Source organism: Mastacembelus armatus, chromosome 20 (assembly GCF_900324485.2).
Source record: "Mastacembelus armatus chromosome 20, fMasArm1.2, whole genome shotgun sequence".
Taxonomy (NCBI): domain Eukaryota; kingdom Metazoa; phylum Chordata; class Actinopteri; order Synbranchiformes; family Mastacembelidae; genus Mastacembelus; species Mastacembelus armatus.
In genome coordinates, this window is record NC_046652.1 from 19,599,296 (window position 1) to 19,619,602 (window position 20,307).

Here is a 20,307-nt window from a genome sequence, read left to right on the forward strand (position 1 = left end):
TGAGTTGGTCCTTCACAGTCGAGATTCTGTGTCACACAAATGTCTGTTTGATTGGACCCTTTTTCTTGTCTTCCAGTGGACTCTGGTCTGCAGAAGGTTTTAGATCAACATAAGACGAGTCTGAGGACCAGATGTGAACATGTGACTGAAGGACCTGATGCAACCGGAAGTGGAACTCTCCTCAACAGGATCTACACTGACCTCTACATCACAGAGGGACTGAGTGAAGAGGTTAATACCCAACATGAGGTCAGGCAGCTGGAGACCACTTCCAAGGTAATGAAGAAAAAAAAAGAAGACAAGGAGAAAGACGAGATCCACCATGACACCCCGATTAAATGTCATGACATCTTTAAAATCTTACCTAAGAAAGAAAAACAGGCAAACAAGCAACGCTTGTCTGACGAAGATAGACCCATCCGAGTGGTTCTGACCAACGGTGTCGCAGGTGTTGGAAAAACCTTCTCAGTGCAGAAGTTCAGTCTGGACTGGGCAGAGGGCTCAGAAAACCAAGACGTCAGTCTGCTGGTCCTGCTTTCGTTCAGGGAGCTGAACCTGATCAAAGATGAGCAGATCAGTCTTCTCAGGCTGCTCCATGTTTTCCATCCAACATTACAGAAGGTCACAGCAGAGCAGCTGGCTGTCTGTAAAGTTCTGTTCATCTTTGACGGCCTGGATGAAAGCAGACTTTCACTGGATTTCAACAACAGGAAGGTGGTGTCTGATGTCACACAGGAGGCCTCGGTCAACGAGCTGCTGACAAACCTCATCCAGGGGAATCTGCTTCCCTCGGCTCTGGTCTGGATAACTTCCCGACCCGCGGCGGCCAATCGGATCCCTCCTACGTGTGTGGACAGGCTGACAGAAGTCCGAGGCTTCACTGACGCCCAGAAGGATGAGTACTTCAGGAGGAGGTCCAGGGATGAAGAGCTGTCCAGCAGAATCATAAAACACGTCAAGGCATCCAGGAGCCTCCACATCATGTGTCAAATCCCAGTCTTCTGCTGGATCACTGCTACAGTTCTGGAGCACATGTTGACCACAGAGCAGAGAGGAGAGCTGCCCAAGACCCTGACTGACCTGTACTCACACTTCCTGCTGGTTCAGACAAACAGGAAGAAGCACAAGTACCATGAGGGACATGAGACGAGTCCACGGCAGCTGACGGAGGCTGACGGAGAAATTCTTCTGAAGCTGGGGAGGCTGGCGTTTGAACATCTGGAGGAAGGAAACATCATGTTCTACCAAGAAGACCTGGAGCAGTGTGGTCTGGATGTTTCAGAGGCCTCGGTGTACTCAGGAGTCTGTACACAGATTTTCAAAAGAGAGAGTGTGATCTTCCAGAAATCAGTCTACTGCTTTGTTCATCTGAGTGTTCAGGAGTTTCTGGCTGCAGTCTACATGGTCCACTGTTACTCCAACAGGAAGACGCAGGTACTGGAGAAGTTCCTGTGGGAAAATTACAGGAAGACGAGGAGAGAAGTACTTCATGATATTGATAGTTATTACGACTCCTTTGAAGATGATGACTATTTCGAAGATGACGGTGACGATGATGACGGCGACGATGATGACGGCGACGATGATGACGGCGACGATGATGACGGCGACGATGATGACGGCGACGATGATGACGGCGACGATGATGACGGCGACGATGATGACGGCGACGATGATGACGGCGACGTTGGCCTGGACAGTGATTATTACCCATCCCTGGATCACTTCCTTTTTAGAGTCATGGAGAAATCCCTGGAAAGTGAAAATGGCCACCTGGACCTGTTTGTCCGCTTCCTTCATGGCCTCTGTCTGGAGTCCAACCAGAGAGTCTTAGGAGGCCTGCTGGGTCAGACAGAGACCAGTCCAGGAACCATCCAGAGAGCCATCAACAACCTGAAGAAGATGAACAGAGATGATATCTCTCCTGACAGAAGCATCAACATCTTCCACTGTCTCATGGAGCTGAACGACCACTCAGTCCATCAGGAGATTCAGAAGTTCCTGACGTCAGAAAAGCGATCAGAAAAGAGACTCTCTGAGATCCAGTGCTCAGCTCTGGCCTACATGCTGCAGATGTCAGAGGAGGTTCTGGATGAGTTGGACCTGACAAAGTACAACACATCAATCCACGGACGACTGAGACTGATTCCAGCTATGAGGAACTGCAAAAAGGCTAAGTAAGTCCAGATGTGATCATCACCATAATGTTCCTCTTGTTTATTGTGAGAATGACAGCAGCTGCATTTTGTCCCAGATGTTCTTGAGCTGTTCCAAATGGTGTCAGTCCAAAAGCTGCAGATGTTCCTGTTGTTTTTTTCTCTCTGTCCAGTGAATGAACACAGTTCTTCTTTTTCTTTCCAATGGTTTTTCCATGGGACACATTTTTCTTCTGTTTCTCTTCACACACTGATGTTTTTCTGCCACATGTGGACAAATGTCCAACATTGGAATAAACAGGGACAGGCCTGTTGTGGAAGTTCCGAAGGAACTGAGTTTTCTCTGCTTCCTGTCCAAGATGAAAGCAGATCAAAGATGAAGCGTGTGCAGTGTGACAGAGAGTGAGAAGAATTCTTATTTCATGTCCAACCCACTGAGAGAAGATCAGCTGAACCACTGATGTGAAGACACAACAGGACATGTCCCTGTTTGACATCAAGTGATTCAACTCAATATATTGTCTCTGTCATAATAACAGCTTTTCTAATATATGTGTCCTCACAGACTTATTAGATGTGGACTCTCAGAGACTCACTGTGAAGTCGTGGCCTCAGCTCTGAAGTCCAACCCCTCCCATCTGAGACACCTGGACCTGAGCTGGAGCAACCTGAAGGTTCGAGCAGTGCAGCAGCTGTGTGGTGGACTGCAGAGTCCACACTGTAGACTGGAGATTCTGAGGTCAGTTGACTGACTGTTCCTATTGTAGATCTTAGATGTTGAATCCACAACTAAAGCTCCTGTGAATGTTGGTTGTTCCATTCAGTGTTTTCATTGTTCTTCTATTCTCAGCAGACTAAGAATGATTCCTTCAGTTTCACTTCATTTCACTGAGCTGTCTTCAGTAATGTGTGTTCACTGGGATTTCTTCCAGTCACTGAACTCTTGGTTTCTACACAAACTGTAGAAACTGTCCAGTGGTTTGTGCCCAGTCAGTCCATTTGAAGAGGTTTGGCTAAAAAGGACTCCCATGTCCTCAGGTTTAGGGTTCTCAGATCTGAATCCTCTCTAATCTGTTCTTGAATCTCAAGTTGAACTTTCATCATATGCTAGTTGGAAAGAATCCAAGTCCAAGAATCAGTTCTGATCTGAGACCAGCTGTTGTTCAGGGTAAAGTCCAGAACCTCCAGTTTTTAGTGGCAGCTGCTAAATGAACCAACATCAACATGTATGAAGCAGCAACAAGCATTAATGTCGACCACCTGGAGCTCTGACCTGAACATCAGCTGAGCAGCAGATGGGAAATAGTGATTATTGGTTGATATTGATTGTTGGGCCACAGTGACTTTTACACCTGACTCTTCATGAATGAATTGATCCAAATAACAGAGCTCCTGGTTCCCAAAATGGAGATTCATGTTGATCTGATCAGCAAAAGTACAGCTGGACTTATTGATCAGCTGATCATTTCTCTAGAGCAGAGTCTCCACTCTGATAAAGTACAGAAACCCAGTTCACATTTGTAGAGACATGTGACAGAGTGATGTGTCTTCACTAACAAACAGTCTTTGGCAGAGTCCACTCAGCAGCTTGGAGAGAGCTCATGAAGCAGCAGACTGAAGTTTGACTGCAGCTGTTCCACAATGAACATTAATGATGTGGAGCTGAGACCATCATCTACTGCTGCTGCTCATTTTAACCAGAGACAGGAAGGAGAAACTGCTCACGTTAGCCCACTGTTGTCTACATTAATCTCTGAACAGAAAACATGGTCCGGACAGGAAAATTCATTCATGAGACATTCGTTATATTTGGAGCTTAATGAATCTGAGGATTTTGTTGAATCGATTTCTGAATCCAAAACTGACCTGACAGTCAAAACCCATGACCCAGTGTGGACATGAACAGGTGTCTGAATGTTGTGCTGACAAGTCCCTCTACTCATTTTAGAGAAATGTTCATTGATTAGGACACATCTGATTGATTATCAGTGATCTGATCTCCTTCTTTGCTTCTTTATTCAGGTTGGAGAGCTGCATGATGCCAGAGACCACCTGTGGTTATCTGGTCTCAACTCTGAAGTCCAACCCCTCCCATCTGAGACACCTGGACCTGAGTGAGAACTACCTCTGTGATCCAGGAGTGCAGCAGCTGTGTGGTGTACTGCAGAGTCCAGACTGTAGACTGGAGACTCTGTGGTCAGTTCACTGACTGTTTGTTCCTATTGTAGATCTTTAGTGTTGAATTATTGTTTGAACTCAGTGTTTGCACAGACATAACTTCTATTGAAGTTGATTTTCTTTTCCTGTCTTTGGATTTTTCTGAGGCTAAATTCAGTCTTTAGTCCCAAATGACTGAGTCTCACAGAAAGTTGGTCTCATTGTGTCTAAAGAGTCACATGTGTCAGCAGAAAATCCTCTGAACTAATAACCTCAAAAAGCTCTTTCAAATGTCCTCAAAGGATCCTCCTGCCATGGTCCAAAAGTCCAACTGGTCTTCCCAGTGTTAGTTCATCCAAGTCCACACACACACACATAGAGAAGTACTGAGGTCAGCAGAAGGTTCTGACCCAGTGCGGATATGAACAGGTGTCTGAATGTTGTGCTGCCATTTGGATGATGTCTGTAGAAGGCTGACATTCTGATGATCCACAATAACAAGAAGGACCAAGTCCCTCTACTCATTTTAGAGAAAAGCTCATTGATTAGGACACATCTGATTATCAATGATCTGATCTCCTTCTTTGGGTCCTTATTCAGGTTGAGGGGCTGCAGTTTGTCAGAGACCAGCTGTGGTTATCTGGCCTCAGCTCTGAAGTCCAGCCCCTCCCATCTGAGAGAACTGGACCTGAGAGCAAACGACCTGCAGGATCCAGGAGTGCAGCAGCTGTGTGGTGGACTGCAGAGTCCACACTGTAGACTGGAGACTCTGAGGTCAGACCCCATGTTTAGGTTGTGTGCTGAGATGAATGTGATGTGAAAGTTGTGCTGACACTAAACTGCAGACATGAGGCTGATATTAGACTGATCCACACTGAGGATCTTCATGGGAAAGGCTGTTTTCCCTCTCAGAGAAATGTGGCTGCACAACATGAGTTTGTATAGATGGAGCCACAGGTGGAGCTGGCAGAGTTTCAGAGCTGAAGTCACTCCGTCTTTATTGAAGCAGCAGCATGTTGGCATTCATATTAATGACAGCTCTTTGTCCCTTTTTGGATGGGACTGCTTTGAACCTGCATCCTGTTGGCTTCAGCTGATTGGAGTTTCCACTTTCTAAACTTCTACTTTCTAAACCTTCTTCAGCTCTGAACACATTCTGAAACATTCAACACTTTCAAGAGGAACTTTGGTTTCTAACATCACATCTTTGATTCTTTATTCAGGTTGTGGGGCTGCAGTTTGTCAGACACCAGCTGTGGTTATCTGGTCTCAGCTCTGAAGTCCAACCCCTCCCATCTGAGAGAACTGGAGCTAGGTAAAAACTACCTGCAGGATCCAGGAGTGCAGCAGCTGTGTGGTGGACTGCAGAGTCCAGACTGTAGACTGGAGACTCTGGGGTCAGTTCACTGACTGTTTGTTCCTATTGTAGATCTTTAGTGTTGAATTATTGTTTGAACTCAGTGTTTGCACAGACATAACTTCTATTGAAGTTGATTTTCTTTTCCTGTCTTTGGATTTTTCTGAGGCTAAATTCAGTCTTTAGTCCCAAATGACTGAGTCTCACAGAAAGTTGGTCTCATTGTGTCTAAAGAGTCACATGTGTCAGCAGAAAATCCTCTGAACTAATATTTGTTGGAAATGGATCCAGTTTCTTTGATGCAGTAGAAATATTTCTTTGATCATTGATATTGATGGTTGAGAACACACACAGACAGGTGTGTTTCCATCACTCCAGAGGACATTCCATTGACTTCCATTGATTTCCTGCAGACAAAGCCAAACCAGAAGCACTACTTGGTGAACCCTAAGGACAACCTGAACCCCAACTTCCAGACAGCTTCTTCCACACAGAAATCCAAACAGGTCCTGGACTAGATTATTGGCCCCTTTTTAGATGTTGCCATTGGATTTGGAGCAGGTGGTTGACCTTGGACTCACCTGTTGGGAGTCCCAGTTAGTGCAGCCTAATAATCCCTCATTCAGTCAGTTGAAATGGACAAAGTCCTCATTGTGCTGCTTAGTGTGTCTGTGTGAACCACATTGAGCCTGGAGAAAAGAAAACAGAGCAGAGAATAATTTGAGGAGCTCGGACAGAGGATCAGAGTCAAATCAGGCTCAGATTCATGGCTACAATTCCATGTTCAGAGATCCTCATGCTCCTGTGTCCACCATAGCCGATGTTCTAAAGAAGGTTACGGCCCATCGTTCTGTAGCCCAGCTCCCTGGAAGAGGACACCAGAAACATGCTGAGCAAAGGTTGCAGCCAAGAATTGTCTCAGTGGTGCAGAAGGAACCAGGGACAACTGCAGAACAAGTTCAAGCTGACAGTCAGACCCAAGATTCAACTGTTTCAAATGGCACCATCCATCAGCAACTCAGTGAACGGGGGCTTGATGGTAAGAGACCCAGGAGGACCCACTGCCGAGAGAGACACAAGGAAACCCAGCTGAACAAACCCAAATCCTTCAGGGACAATGTCCTGTGAACAGATGAGACCAGATTAGAGCTGTTTGGAAACTTCCAGAAACCAAAATGAAGCCTTCAAAGAAAAGAAGAGGGTCCCAGCGGTCCAACCTGGAGCAGCTTCACTAATGTTCAGGGGCTGCTAGTAATCTGATATTCTGAGGATCCACAAGTAACAGAAGGACAAAGTCATTGATTAGGACAGATCTAATCGATTATCATTGATTTTATCTGTGTTTTACTTCATTCAGGTTGAGTCACTGCAGTTTGTCAGAGACCAGCTGTGGTTATCTGGTCTCAGCTCTGAAGTCCAACCCCTCCCATCTGAAATATCTGGACCTGAACAGCAGCGAACTGAAAGATCCAGGAGTGCAGCAGCTGTGTGATGGACTGCAGAGTCCACACTGTAGACTGGAGACTCTGAGGTCAGACCCCATGTTTAGGTTGTGTGCTGAGATGAATGTGATGTGAAAGTTGTGCTGACACTAAACTGCAGACATGAGGCTGATATTAGACTGATCCACACTGAGGATCTTCATGGGAAAGGCTGTTTTCCCTCTCAGAGAAATGTGGCTGCACAACATGAGTTTGTATAGATGGAGCCACAGGTGGAGCTGGCAGAGTTTCAGAGCTGAAGTCACTCCGTCTTTGTTGAAGCAGCAGCATGTTGGCATTCATATTAATGACAGCTCTTTGTCCCTTTTTGGATGGGACTGCTTTGAACCTGCATCCTGTTGGCTTCAGCTGTTTGGAGTTTCCACTTTCTAAACTTCTACTTTCTAAACCTTCTTCAGCTCTGAACACATTCTGAAACATTCAACACTTTCAAGAGGAACTTTGGTTTCTAACGTCACATCTTTGCTTCTTTATTCAGGTTGGAGTACTGCGGTTTGTCAGAGACCAGCTGTGGTTATCTGGCCTCAGCTCTGAAGTCCAACCCCTCCCATCTGAGACACCTGGACCTGAGTCTGAACACCCTGCAGGATCCAGGAGTGCAGCAGCTGTGTGGTGGACTGCAGAGTCCACACTGTAGACTGGAGGCTCTGAGGTCAGACCCCATGTTTAGGTTGTGTGCTGAGATGAATGTGATGTGAAAGTTGTGCTGACACTAAACTGCAGACATGAGGCTGATATTAGACTGATCCACACTGAGGATCTTCATGGGAAAGGCTGTTTTCCCTCTCAGAGAAATGTGGCTGCACAACATGAGTTTGTATAGATGGAGCCACAGGTGGAGCTGGCAGAGTTTCAGAGCTGAAGTCACTCCGTCTTTATTGAAGCAGCAGCATGTTGGCATTCATATTAATGACAGCTCTTTGTCCCTTTTTGGATGGGACTGCTTTGAACCTGCATCCTGTTGGCTTCAGCTGTTTGGAGTTTCCACTTTCTAAACTTCTACTTTCTAAACCTTCTTCAGCTCTGAACACATTCTGAAACATTCAACACTTTCAAGAGGAACTTTGGTTTCTAACGTCACATCTTTGCTTCTTTATGCAGGTTGAGGAGCTGCAGTTTGTCAGAGACCAGCTGTGGTTATCTGGCCTCAGCTCTGAAGTCCAACCCCTCCCATCTGAGCGACCTGGACCTGAGCTGGAACAAGAACCTGCAGGATCCAGGAGTGCAGCAGCTGTGTGGTGGACTGCAGAGTCCAGACTGTAGACTGGAGACTCTGAGGTCAGACCCCATGTTTAGCTTGTGTGCTGAGATGAATGTGATGTGAAAGTTGTGCTGACACTAAACTGCAGACATGAGGCTGATATTAGACTGATCCACACTGAGGATCTTCATGGGAAAGGCTGTTTTCCCTCTCAGAGAAATGTGGCTGCACAACATGAGTTTGTATAGATGGAGCCACAGGTGGAGCTGGCAGAGTTTCAGAGCTGAAGTCACTCCGTCTTTATTGAAGCAGCAGCATGTTGGCATTCATATTAATGACAGCTCTTTGTCCCTTTTTGGATGGGACTGCTTTGAACCTGCATCCTGTTGGCTTCAGCTGTTTGGAGTTTCCACTTTCTAAACTTCTACTTTCTAAACCTTCTTCAGCTCTGAACACATTCTGAAACATTCAACACTTTCAAGAGGAACTTTGGTTTCTAACATCACATCTTTGCTTCTTTATTCAGGTTGCAGGACTGCAGTTTGTCAGAGACCAGCTGTGGATATCTGGTCTCAGCTCTGAAGTCCAACCCCTCCCATCTGAGAGAACTGGACCTGGGTGGAAACAACCTGCAGGATCCAGATATGCAGCAGCTGTGTGATCTTGTGGAAAGTCCAGACTGTAGCCTGCAGACTCTGAGGTCAGTAGAGGGCTGGAGTTAGTCCATGGTGCTTTCAGCAGGACTGGACTAAACCCAGTCAGTATCAAAGCAAAGATCCAGGATTTCCTGTAAAGCTCCAACCTTCTCAGTGAAGCTGTGAGAGGAGAACAGGGACAGGCTTCAGGATTGGACAGAAAGACAGAGAGAGAGACAACAGTCAGCCAATCAGATCAGCCAGAAGCTTGTTGTGATCATGTGTTTGAGTTGATGTGAAGACGACTGTTGCTGATGAAGTGAGTCTCTGTGACCTCTGGTTTCTGACCTCTGCTCTTTCTGCTTCTCTCTACAGAGTGATGCCATATGTTGTAGGCTGGAACTGGAGCCGGTTGTTAGACTGGATCTCTAACGAGGACACAGCGGAAGTTCAGAGGGGATAGGGCTTTTGCGGTTGTGGGCTCGAAACCATGGAACCCGCTACCTTTGCAGATTAGACAGGACTCTTCACTGTCCATTTTTAAATCTCGGCTTGAAACCACCTTTTTACTTTGGTTTTTAACCCAGTGTGAGACATCGATTTTATTTCATTTCTTTTAAATGTTCTGTTGCTTTTATTGTTTCATGTACTTTTTAATTTGTCTTCTTGTTTTTAATTATCCTGATGTTAAACACTTTGCTTAGTATTTGCTGTTTGTTAAAGCTTTTGTTAATAAAGTTGGTTTGGCTTTGACTGATGGTCCTAAACATTATCACCACCTGCCTGAATATATTGTTGGTAACTTGTAGGTGATGCCAAACCAGCTGTGACCCACAGAGACCTGGACTCAGTAAGGTCTCTGAAGGCCCCTGTGGGTGTCTGTAAATGGTCACAGTGATTTGGTTCCTCAGCTAAAACCATTTTTATACTTTGTTGTTCTCATCAGTGTAACAAACACCCTCAGAGACAGGAACAAGGAACATATTTCAGGCTTTTATTAAAGTACTCACAATACCACAGGGAACAAGGAAACGGGAACAGTGTGTCCATGGAAATGTTACTGAGATCTGACAGAGACTTGGAGTGAGGGAAGTCCCTTTGTACAAGAGGGAGAGTGCAGACGAGGTGCAGGTAAGAGACTTGGGAACAGGTGAGATGAATTGTGGTGATTGCCAGGGGGAAAACCTGGCAGAACCGTAACAATCAGTCAAATCTGGAGAAATAAGTTGGAACATTCAAATCAAAGTGGACTGAGATCTGGCTTTGGAGAAGAAAAGCTACTCAGGCCCAGTTTAGAGATCAGACCCGGTTTCTCCAGAATCCGGACACAGCAAAGCCTCAAGAGGATCAGTGCAAATAACTAATAATCAATTCTTGATTGATTACTAATTGATTGATTGATGACTGATTCCTCACTATTGACTATTGATGAGCTGCTTATTATCTGCTGGCTGATTGTAGATACCCACTTATGATATTGATCAGCTGCAGATGTATTGATTGATCGATTGGCTCTGACCTGGTTTTCAGATGACAGATGTCATGATGTGCATTTATTGATATTTGATTAAATTCTGCTCGTCATTTCTGATCTTCATTAAATTCTTGCTAATTCCCAAAGTCGGTTGTTCTGCCTGCTTCATTTTGTCCATGTCTTCAATATGTCCTTGTTTCCTTCCCTTGAGTCCTAGTTCCTCCAGCTGCAGGACCAGATGTTTCCAAATGGCAGATGGTTATAAAGTTCCCCTGAAGTTTGATGAAACCAGGTCGTACGAGTGTTGGAAAATGAAGTTAATAAGAACAGTTTGGTTTCCATGGCCGACTACATAATTGATATGAGCAGCGATACAATCGATGAAAAAGTAGAATATGATGCTTCCTGACGCTGTGCTGCCTTTAAATCTACTGGACACTGCTGGAATACCAAATACTATCTGGAGAACCAAAGCAGGGACAGGGACTATGTTGTGTTGTCATTTCCCAATGTTTGGAATTTAAGTGCTGCCATCTGCTGGAGAAGCTTTTCCAATAAAGACAGTGTGTCCCAACAGGTTATGGGCCCAGAGCGTCGCTGAAAAGCAGATGTTGTGGATTCACAACGGAAGATAAACTGTTTATTGACAAGCTGAGCGGACCAGAGAACTGGGTAACGTGGAAATTCCACACAGAAAACCACACAAACCAGTGGGAGAAATACAGCCGGTTCATCCTGAGGTCTGGGGCCCCATGCAGACTGAATCCATAGGTGGAGCGAAGGGTTTGGTCACTTTTGTTGATGTCTACTCCAGATGCTGCAAGGTATATGTCCTTCATGAAACAAGTGAAGTTCTTGAGAAGACGTTCTCAAATGAATGTGGAGGAACTGAGAACTGATAATGGTGGGGAATACTCATCCAAAGAGTTTCAAGAATACCTGAAATCTCAGGGTGTCCACCATGAGAGGACTGCACCTCATGCACCTCAGCAACATGGTGCAGCAGAAAGGAAGAACAGAACATTGACTGAAGCAGCAGGGAGAATGTTGTCACATTTTTAAAAACATTTTAAAATTTCATTTATTTCAAACATTCAAATTTAAAAAACAGCAGTAATGGCATATGTTGACGATCAGAACAAACAGTAAGCACAGCACTAATGTATATTCTTGTGCATTACATGTTTGAAATGGAGTAGGAAGAAGTACACACTTATCTAGTCCTACCCTGTTCCCTATACCCACAATCTCCATCTTCACATATCCATACTCATTATCAGTTCATTAATACATGCCATATACTTTAACTATTTGTGCCATACGCAAAGGTTTTAGACAATAATTATATAATAGCACCAATAGACAATCAATTTAATATGATACCAGTGCCGATTACTCATAATACACTGGAATTAGACTGTCCCCTCTTCAATCCTGTACCTTGTAAAAATAATGTCTTTATATTTCTTTTTAAACTGTTTTATGTTTGAACATTGTTTTAATTCCTGACTTAATCTGTCCCACAGTTTTACTCCACCGACAGATATACAAAAACATTTCTTAGTCATACGAATGTTATGAGGCTTTAGATTTAAGTTGGAACCCCCCTCTCTTTCTGAGAACAATTTCTGAATTCCTCCTGGTAGCAGATTATTTCTTGCTTTGTACATGATTATTGAGGGTTTATTTTCCACAAGGTCAGAGACTTTTAACATTTTAGACTGTAGGAATAGTGGGTTGGTATGATCACGAAGTCCGACATTATGAACAATTCTCATGGCTCTTTTTTGAGCTTTTATATGTGTTTCCCCAATTCTCGGCACAGTAATTTAAGTAGGGTAAGATCACTGAACAATAAAGAATAAGAAGTGACTTCCAGTTGAAGATGTGTTTTACCTTCGCCAAAATAGAAATGCTTTTAGACAATTTGCTTTGGACATATTTTATGTGAGATTTCCAGCAAATTCTGTCATCAGTTATCACGCCCAGGAATTTAGTTTCATAGACTCTTTCTATATTGACACGTCTATCTGTACCAGAACTTGCCCATTGGTTTTACAGTTACCAAATACCATAAATTACATCTTCTCTAGATTTAAAGATCATGTTTGTGTCAAACCACTTCTTTATTTTACTGATTTCTAGAGTGATCAGATCCAAAAGTTGCTGTAAATTCTCACCATATCATTAATATATAGAATAAATAATTTTGGACCCAATAGTGACCCCTGGTGGACACCACACTCAATATTCACACATTCAGACTGGTACTCTCCCATCTGTTAACTAAATAATTCCTGACTCAGTTTAGTCCAATTTGTGAAGTTGTGTTTATCACCAGATTTGTACAACGGTGTGACTTTTGCTATTTTCATTTTATTTGGAAATTGTGCAGTTTGGAATGACAAGTTAAAGATGCGAGCTAATGGTTTTGAAATCCCCTCAATCACCCATTTTACAATCTTCATATCTACACCATCACATGTTCAAACATCAGATGTTTTGTTTTTGTATTTATTGACAATTTCTATAATTTCCTTTTGTTCTACTGTTTTGAGAAACATTGAACTAATATTCCTTTCTATAAGGTTAACCTTTATGTTTGCAGATGAGCCGGTATCACAGATATTTTTTGTTAAAGTAGGTCCAACATTTACAAAAATCAATTAAACTTATCAACTACATCTTCCTTTTTATTAATAATCTTATCATTTTCAATAAAATATTGAGGGCAATTAACCCATTTCTAATTAAGCCATTTAATATCTTCCATGTACTTTTCATATTGTCTTTGTTATCTTCTAATATTTTACTATAATATTCCTTCTTGCAGCTTCTCATAATATTAATTAACCTATTTTTATATGCCTTATATTTATCTTGTGCTTTATTTTATAAATTCTCTGTATAAAGTATTTTTCTTTTTACAGAGAATTGTGTAGTCCCTTAGTTATCCACAGCTTATATGTATATTCCTTATTTCTATCATATTGTTTTATTGGACAGTTTTTATCATATAACAATTTAAATATTCTTAGAAATTCAATCTATGCTTTATCTGTATAGTTTTCTTTATATATTGATCCCCAATCATAAACCATCAGGTCTTCTTGTAAAGCCGTCATACAGTCTTCAGTCCTGACCCTTCTATATATTGATTTATTTTCACAGCTAGCTGGTTTGTGATGACAGTGATAAACTATAAATACTGGCAAGAGGCCACTGATATCATTTATCAATAATCCACTAAAAATATTATTATCTATATCATTTGTGAATATATTATCAATTACTGTCGCTCCTTTGGGTGTGATCCGACTAGGTCTAGTGATGTTGGGATATAAACTATGACTGTACGTTGTGTTGATGAGTTCCTCAGTTCCTTTAGGCTTATTTAGATTCATCAGATCAATATTAAAATCCCCACAGATGAACATTACTTTATGTTTTGTTTTAGTAGAATTTTCTTCCATCCATTCCTTAAAGGAATCTGTATTAGAACCTGGTGATCTATATAGACACCTCACTATAATATTTTTACTTTTTTCCATAATTATTTCTATGGTAAGTTCCATTCCAGCAAATAAGCCACCACTGTTGACATGTTTTCCACCACCCTGTAAGTCAAATTCTAGTCCACGTACAAGGCCACACCACCCCCCTTCCTATGTTCTCTGTTCTTACAAGTCATTTCATATCCATCAGTTTCAAAATTGATGCCCCCGTCACTTTGAGTCAAAGCTTCTGATATTGCAATTATATTAAACGACTGTTTGAAAAAACCGAGATGATGTTTGATGCTGTGGGAATCAGCACATAGACTTCTACTGTTAAAGTGGATTATTGATATGTTGCTTTCAGTCATGACATCATCACTAAACTGTCCATCTGTATAATAACGGCAGTTGTTAGGGTTCAGTGTATTGATAAGGGTTCAGTGTATTGATGAGGGTTCAGTGTATTGATAAGGGTTCGGTCTGTTGATAAGGGTTCAGTGTATTGATGAGGGTTCAGTGTATTGATAAGGGTTCAGTGTATTGATAAGGGTTCAGTGTATTGATAAGGGTTCAGTGTATTGATAAGGGTTCTGTGTATTGTTAAGGGTTCAGAATATTGATTTCAGTGTATTGTTAAGGGTTCAGTGTATTGATAAGGGTTCAGTGTATTGATAAGGGTTCAGTGTATTGTTAAGGGTTCAGAATATTGATAAGGGTTCAGTGTATTGTTAAGGGTTCAGTGTATTGTTAAGGGTTCAGTGTATTGTTAAGGGTTCAGTGTATTGATAAGGGTTCAGTGTATTGTTAAGGGTTCAGTGTATTGTTAAGGGTTCAGTGTATTGATAAGGGTTCAGTGTATTGATAAGGGTTCTGTGTATTGATAAGGGTTCAGTGTATTGATAAGGGTTCAGTGTATTGATAAGGGTTCTGTGTATTGATAAGGGTTCCGTGTATTGTTAAGGGTTCAGTGTATTGATAAGGGTTCAGTGTATTGATAAGGGTTCAGTGTATTGATAAGGGTTCAGTGTACTGATAAGGGTTCCGTGTACTGATAAGGGTTCAGTGTATTGATAAGGGTTCAGTGTATTGATAAGGGTTCAGTGTATTGTTAAGGGTTCAGTGTATTGATAAGGGTTCAGTGTATTGTTAAGGGTTCAGTGTATTGTTAAGGGTTCAGTGTATTGATAAGGGTTCAGTGTATTGATAAGGGTTCTGTGTATTGTTAAGGGTTCAGTGTATTGATAAGGGTTCAGTGTATTGTTAAGGGTTCAGTGTATTGTTAAGGGTTCAGTGTATTGTTAAGGGTTCAGAGTATTGATAAGGGTTCTGTGTATTGTTAAGGGTTCAGTGTATTGTTAAGGGTTCAGTGTATTGATAAGGGTTCAGTGTATTGTTAAGGGTTCAGTGTATTGATAAGGGTTCAGTGTATTGATAAGGGTTCAGTGTATTGATAAGGGTTCTGTGTATTGTTAAGGGTTCAGTGTATTGTTAAGGGTTCAGTGTATTGATAAGGGTTCTGTGTATTGTTAAGGGTTCAGTGTATTGATAAGGGTTCAGTGTATTGATAAGGGTTCAGTGTATTGATAAGGGTTCTGTGTATTGTTAAGGGTTCAGTGTATTGATAAGGGTTCAGTGTATTGATAAGGGTTCAGTGTATTGATAAGGGTTCTGTGTATTGTTAAGGGTTCAGTGTATTGTTAAGGGTTCAGTGTATTGTTAAGGGTTCAGAGTATTGATAAGGGTTCAGTGTATTGATAAGGGTTCTGTGTATTGTTAAGGGTTCAGAGTATTGATAAGGGTTCAGTGTATTGTTAAGGGTTCAGTGTATTGTTAAGGGTTCAGAGTATTGATAAGGGTTCTGTGTATTGTTAAGGGTTCAGTGTATTGTTAAGGGTTCAGTGTATTGATAAGGGTTCAGTGTATTGTTAAGGGTTCAGTGTATTGTTAAGGGTTCAGTGTATTGATAAGGGTTCAGTGTATTGATAAGGGTTCTGTGTATTGTTAAGGGTTCAGTGTATTGTTAAGGGTTCAGTGTATTGATAAGGGTTCTGTGTATTGTTAAGGGTTCAGTGTATTGATAAGGGTTCAGTGTATTGATAAGGGTTCAGTGTATTGATAAGGGTTCTGTGTATTGTTAAGGGTTCAGTGTATTGATAAGGGTTCAGTGTATTGATAAGGGTTCAGTGTATTGATAAGGGTTCAGTGTATTGATAAGGGTTCAGTGTATTGATAAGGGTTCTGTGTATTGATAAGGGTTCTGTGTATTGTTAAGGGTTCAGAGTATTGATAAGGGTTCAGTGTATTGATAACGGTTCAGAATATTGATAAGGGTTCAGTGTATTGATAAGGGTTCAGTGTATTGATGAGGGTTCAGTGTATTGATGAGGGTTCAGTGTATTGATAAGGGTTCTGTGTATTGATAAGGGTTCTGTGTATTGTTAAGGGTTCAGTGTATTGATAAGGGTTCAGTGTATTGTTAAGGGTTCAGTGTATTGTTAAGGGTTCAGTGTATTGTTAAGGGTTCAGTGTATTGATAAGGGTTCTGTGTATTGTTAAGGGTTCAGTGTATTGTTAAGGGTTCAGTGTATTGATAAGGGTTCAGTGTATTGTTAAGGGTTCAGTGTATTGTTAAGGGTTCAGTGTATTGATAAGGGTTCAGTGTATTGATAAGGGTTCTGTGTATTGTTAAGGGTTCAGTGTATTGATAAGGGTTCTGTGTATTGTTAAGGGTTCAGTGTATTGATAAGGGTTCAGTGTATTGATAAGGGTTCAGTGTATTGATAAGGGTTCTGTGTATTGTTAAGGGTTCAGTGTATTGATAAGGGTTCAGTGTATTGATAAGGGTTCAGTGTATTGATAAGGGTTCAGTGTATTGATAAGGGTTCAGTGTATTGATAAGGGTTCAGTGTATTGATAAGGGTTCAGTGTATTGATAAGGGTTCAGTGTATTGATAAGGGTTCAGTGTATTGTTAAGGGTTCAGAATATTGATGAGGGTTCAGTGTATTGATAAGGGTTCAGTGTATTGATGAGGGTTCAGTGTATTGATAAGGGTTCAGTGTATTGATAAGGGTTCAGTGTATTGATAAGGGTTCAGTGTATTGATAAGGGTTCAGTGTATTGATAAGGGTTCAGTGTATTGATAAGGGTTCTGTGTATTGTTAAGGGTTCAGTGTATTGATAAGGGTTCTGTGTATTGTTAAGGGTTCTGTGTATTGATAAGGGTTCTGTGTATTGTTAAGGGTTCAGTGTATTGATAAGGGTTCAGTGTATTGATAAGGGTTCTGTGTATTGTTAAGGGTTCAGTGTATTGATAAGGGTTCTGTGTATTGTTAAGGGTTCAGTGTATTGATAAGGGTTCAGTGTATTGTTAAGGGTTCAGTGTATTGTTAAGGGTTCAGTGTATTGATAAGGGTTCAGTGTATTGTTAAGGGTTCAGTGTATTGATAAGGGTTCAGTGTATTGATAAGGGTTCTGTGTATTGATAAGGGTTCAGTGTATTGATAAGGGTTCAGTGTATTGATAAGGGTTCAGTGTATTGATAAGGGTTCCGTGTATTGTTAAGGGTTCCGTGTATTGATAAGGGTTCAGTGTATTGATAAGGGTTCAGTGTATTGATAAGGGTTCAGTGTACTGATAAGGGTTCCGTGTACTGATAAGGGTTCAGTGTATTGATAAGGGTTCTGTGTATTGTTAAGGGTTCAGTGTATTGATAAGGGTTCTGTGTATTGTTAAGGGTTCAGTGTATTGATAAGGGTTCAGTGTATTGATAAGGGTTCAGTGTATTGATAAGGGTTCTGTGTATTGTTAAGGGTTCAGTGTATTGATAAGGGTTCAGTGTATTGATAAGGGTTCAGTGTATTGATAAGGGTTCAGTGTATTGATAAGGGTTCAGTGTATTGATAAGGGTTCAGTGTATTGATAAGGGTTCAGTGTATTGATAAGGGTTCAGTGTATTGATAAGGGTTCAGTGTATTGTTAAGGGTTCAGAATATTGATGAGGGTTCAGTGTATTGATAAGGGTTCAGTGTATTGATAAGGGTTCCGTGTATTGTTAAGGGTTCAGTGTATTGATAAGGGTTCAGTGTATTGATAAGGGTTCAGTGTATTGATAAGGGTTCAGTGTATTGTTAAGGGTTCAGTGTATTGATAAGGGTTCAGTGTATTGATAAGGGTTCAGTGTATTGTTAAGGGTTCAGTGTATTGATAAGGGTTCAGTGTATTGTTAAGGGTTCAGTGTATTGTTAAGGGTTCAGTGTATTGATAAGGGTTCAGTGTATTGATAAGGATTCTGTGTATTGTTAAGGGTTCAGAGTATTGATAAGGGTTCAGTGTATTGTTAAGGGTTCAGTGTATTGTTAAGGGTTCAGTGTATTGTTAAGGGTTCAGTGTATTGATAAGGGTTCTGTGTATTGTTAAGGGTTCAGTGTATTGTTAAGGGTTCAGAGTATTGATAAGGGTTCAGTGTATTGTTAAGGGTTCAGTGTATTGTTAAGGGTTCAGTGTATTGATAAGGGTTCAGTGTATTGATAAGGGTTCTGTGTATTGTTAAGGGTTCAGTGTATTGTTAAGGGTTCAGTGTATTGATAAGGGTTCTGTGTATTGTTAAGGGTTCAGAGTATTGATAAGGGTTCAGTGTATTGATAAGGGTTCTGTGTATTGATAAGGGTTCTGTGTATTGTTAAGGGTTCAGAGTATTGATAAGGGTTCAGTGTATTGATAAGGGTTCAGTGTATTGATAAGGGTTCTGTGTATTGTTAAGGGTTCAGTGTATTGTTAAGGGTTCAGTGTATTGTTAAGGGTTCAGAGTATTGATAAGGGTTCAGTGTATTGATAAGGATTCTGTGTATTGTTAAGGGTTCAGAGTATTGATAAGGGTTCAGTGTATTGTTAAGGGTTCAGTGTATTGTTAAGGGTTCAGTGTATTGTTAAGGGTTCAGAGTATTGATAAGGGTTCTGTGTATTGTTAAGGGTTCAGTGTATTGTTAAGGGTTCAGAGTATTGATAAGGGTTCAGTGTATTGTTAAGGGTTCAGTGTATTGTTAATGGTTCAGTGTATTGATAAGGGTTCAGTGTATTGATAAGGGTTCTGTGTATTGTTAAGGGTTCAGTGTATTGTTAAGGGTTCAGTGTATTGATAAGGGTTCTGTGTATTGTTAAGGGTTCAGTGTATTGATAAGGGTTCAGTGTATTGATAAGGGTTCAGTGTATTGATAAGGGTTCTGTGTATTGTTAAGGGTTCAGTGTATTGATAAGGGTTCAGTGTATTGATAAGGGTTCAGTGTATTGATAAGGGTTCAGTGTATTGATAAGGGTTCAGTGTATTGATAAGGGTTCTGTGTATTGATAAGGGTTCTGTGTATTGTTAAGGGTTCAGTGTATTGATAAGGGTTCAGTGTATTGATAAGGGTTCAGAGTATTGATAAGGGTTCAGTGTATTGATAAGGGTTCAGTGTATTGATGAGGGTTCAGTGTATTGATGAGGGTTCAGTGTATTGATGAGGGTTCTGTGTATTGATAAGGGTTCTGTGTATTGTTAAGGGTTCAGTGTATTGATAAGGGTTCAGTGTATTGTTAAGGGTTCAGTGTATTGTTAAGGGTTCAGTGTATTGTTAAGGGTTCAGTGTATTGATAAGGGTTCTGTGTATTGTTAAGGGTTCAGTGTATTGTTAAGGGTTCAGTGTATTGTTAAGGGTTCAGTGTATTGTTAAGGGTTCAGTGTATTGTTAAGGGTTCAGTGTATTGATAAGGGTTCAGTGTATTGTTAAGGGTTCAGTGTATTGATAAGGGTTCAGTGTATTGATAAGGGTTCAGTGTATTGATAAGGGTTCAGTGTATTGATAAGGGTTCAGTGTATTGATAAGGGTTCTGTGTATTGTTAAGGGTTCAGTGTATTGATAAGGGTTCAGTGTATTGATGAGGGTTCAGTGTATTGATAAGGGTTCAGTGTATTGATAAGGGTTCAGTGTATTGATAAGGGTTCAGTGTATTGATAAGGGTTCAGTGTATTGATAAGGGTTCAGTGTATTGATAAGGGTTCAGTGTATTGATAAGGGTTCTGTGTATTGTTAAGGGTTCAGAATATTGATTTCAGTGTATTGTTAAGGGTTCAGTGTATTGATAAGGGTTCAGAATATTGATAAGGGTTCAGTGTATTGATAAGGGTTCCGTGTATTGTTAAGGGTTCAGAGTATTGATAAGGGTTCAGTGTATTGTTAAGGGTTCAGTGTATTGATAAGGGTTCAGTGTATTGATAAGGGTTCAGCTCCACGTCCTCAGTACCAGCGATCCTTTGTAGTAAGTCACAAACAGCCGGATGTGAGGAAGTT

The 20,307-nt window shown here is 41.2% G+C and overlaps 2 protein-coding genes across 2 annotated transcripts in view; both read left to right on the forward strand.

The window, feature by feature from the left end:
* Positions 1–10,628, forward strand: part of LOC113121852 (uncharacterized) — a 34,733-nt gene extending 24,105 nt beyond the window's left edge. The window contains 11 exon segments of the mRNA XM_026292694.1: positions 77–1,471; positions 1,709–2,177; positions 2,722–2,895; positions 4,179–4,352; positions 4,914–5,087; positions 5,537–5,710; positions 7,028–7,201; positions 7,651–7,824; positions 8,274–8,450; positions 8,900–9,073; positions 9,384–10,628. Of these exon segments, the coding sequence (XP_026148479.1) occupies positions 77–1,471; positions 1,709–2,177; positions 2,722–2,895; positions 4,179–4,352; positions 4,914–5,087; positions 5,537–5,710; positions 7,028–7,201; positions 7,651–7,824; positions 8,274–8,450; positions 8,900–9,073; positions 9,384–9,471 (3,347 nt within the window). The 3' untranslated portion in view covers positions 9,472–10,628.
* The window catches only part of LOC113121853 (uncharacterized), a gene marked incomplete at its 3' end in the record, with an annotated part of 90,904 nt that overhangs the window by 24,031 nt on the left and 46,566 nt on the right, over positions 1–20,307 (forward strand). The gene's annotated exons all lie outside the window — the stretch shown is intronic.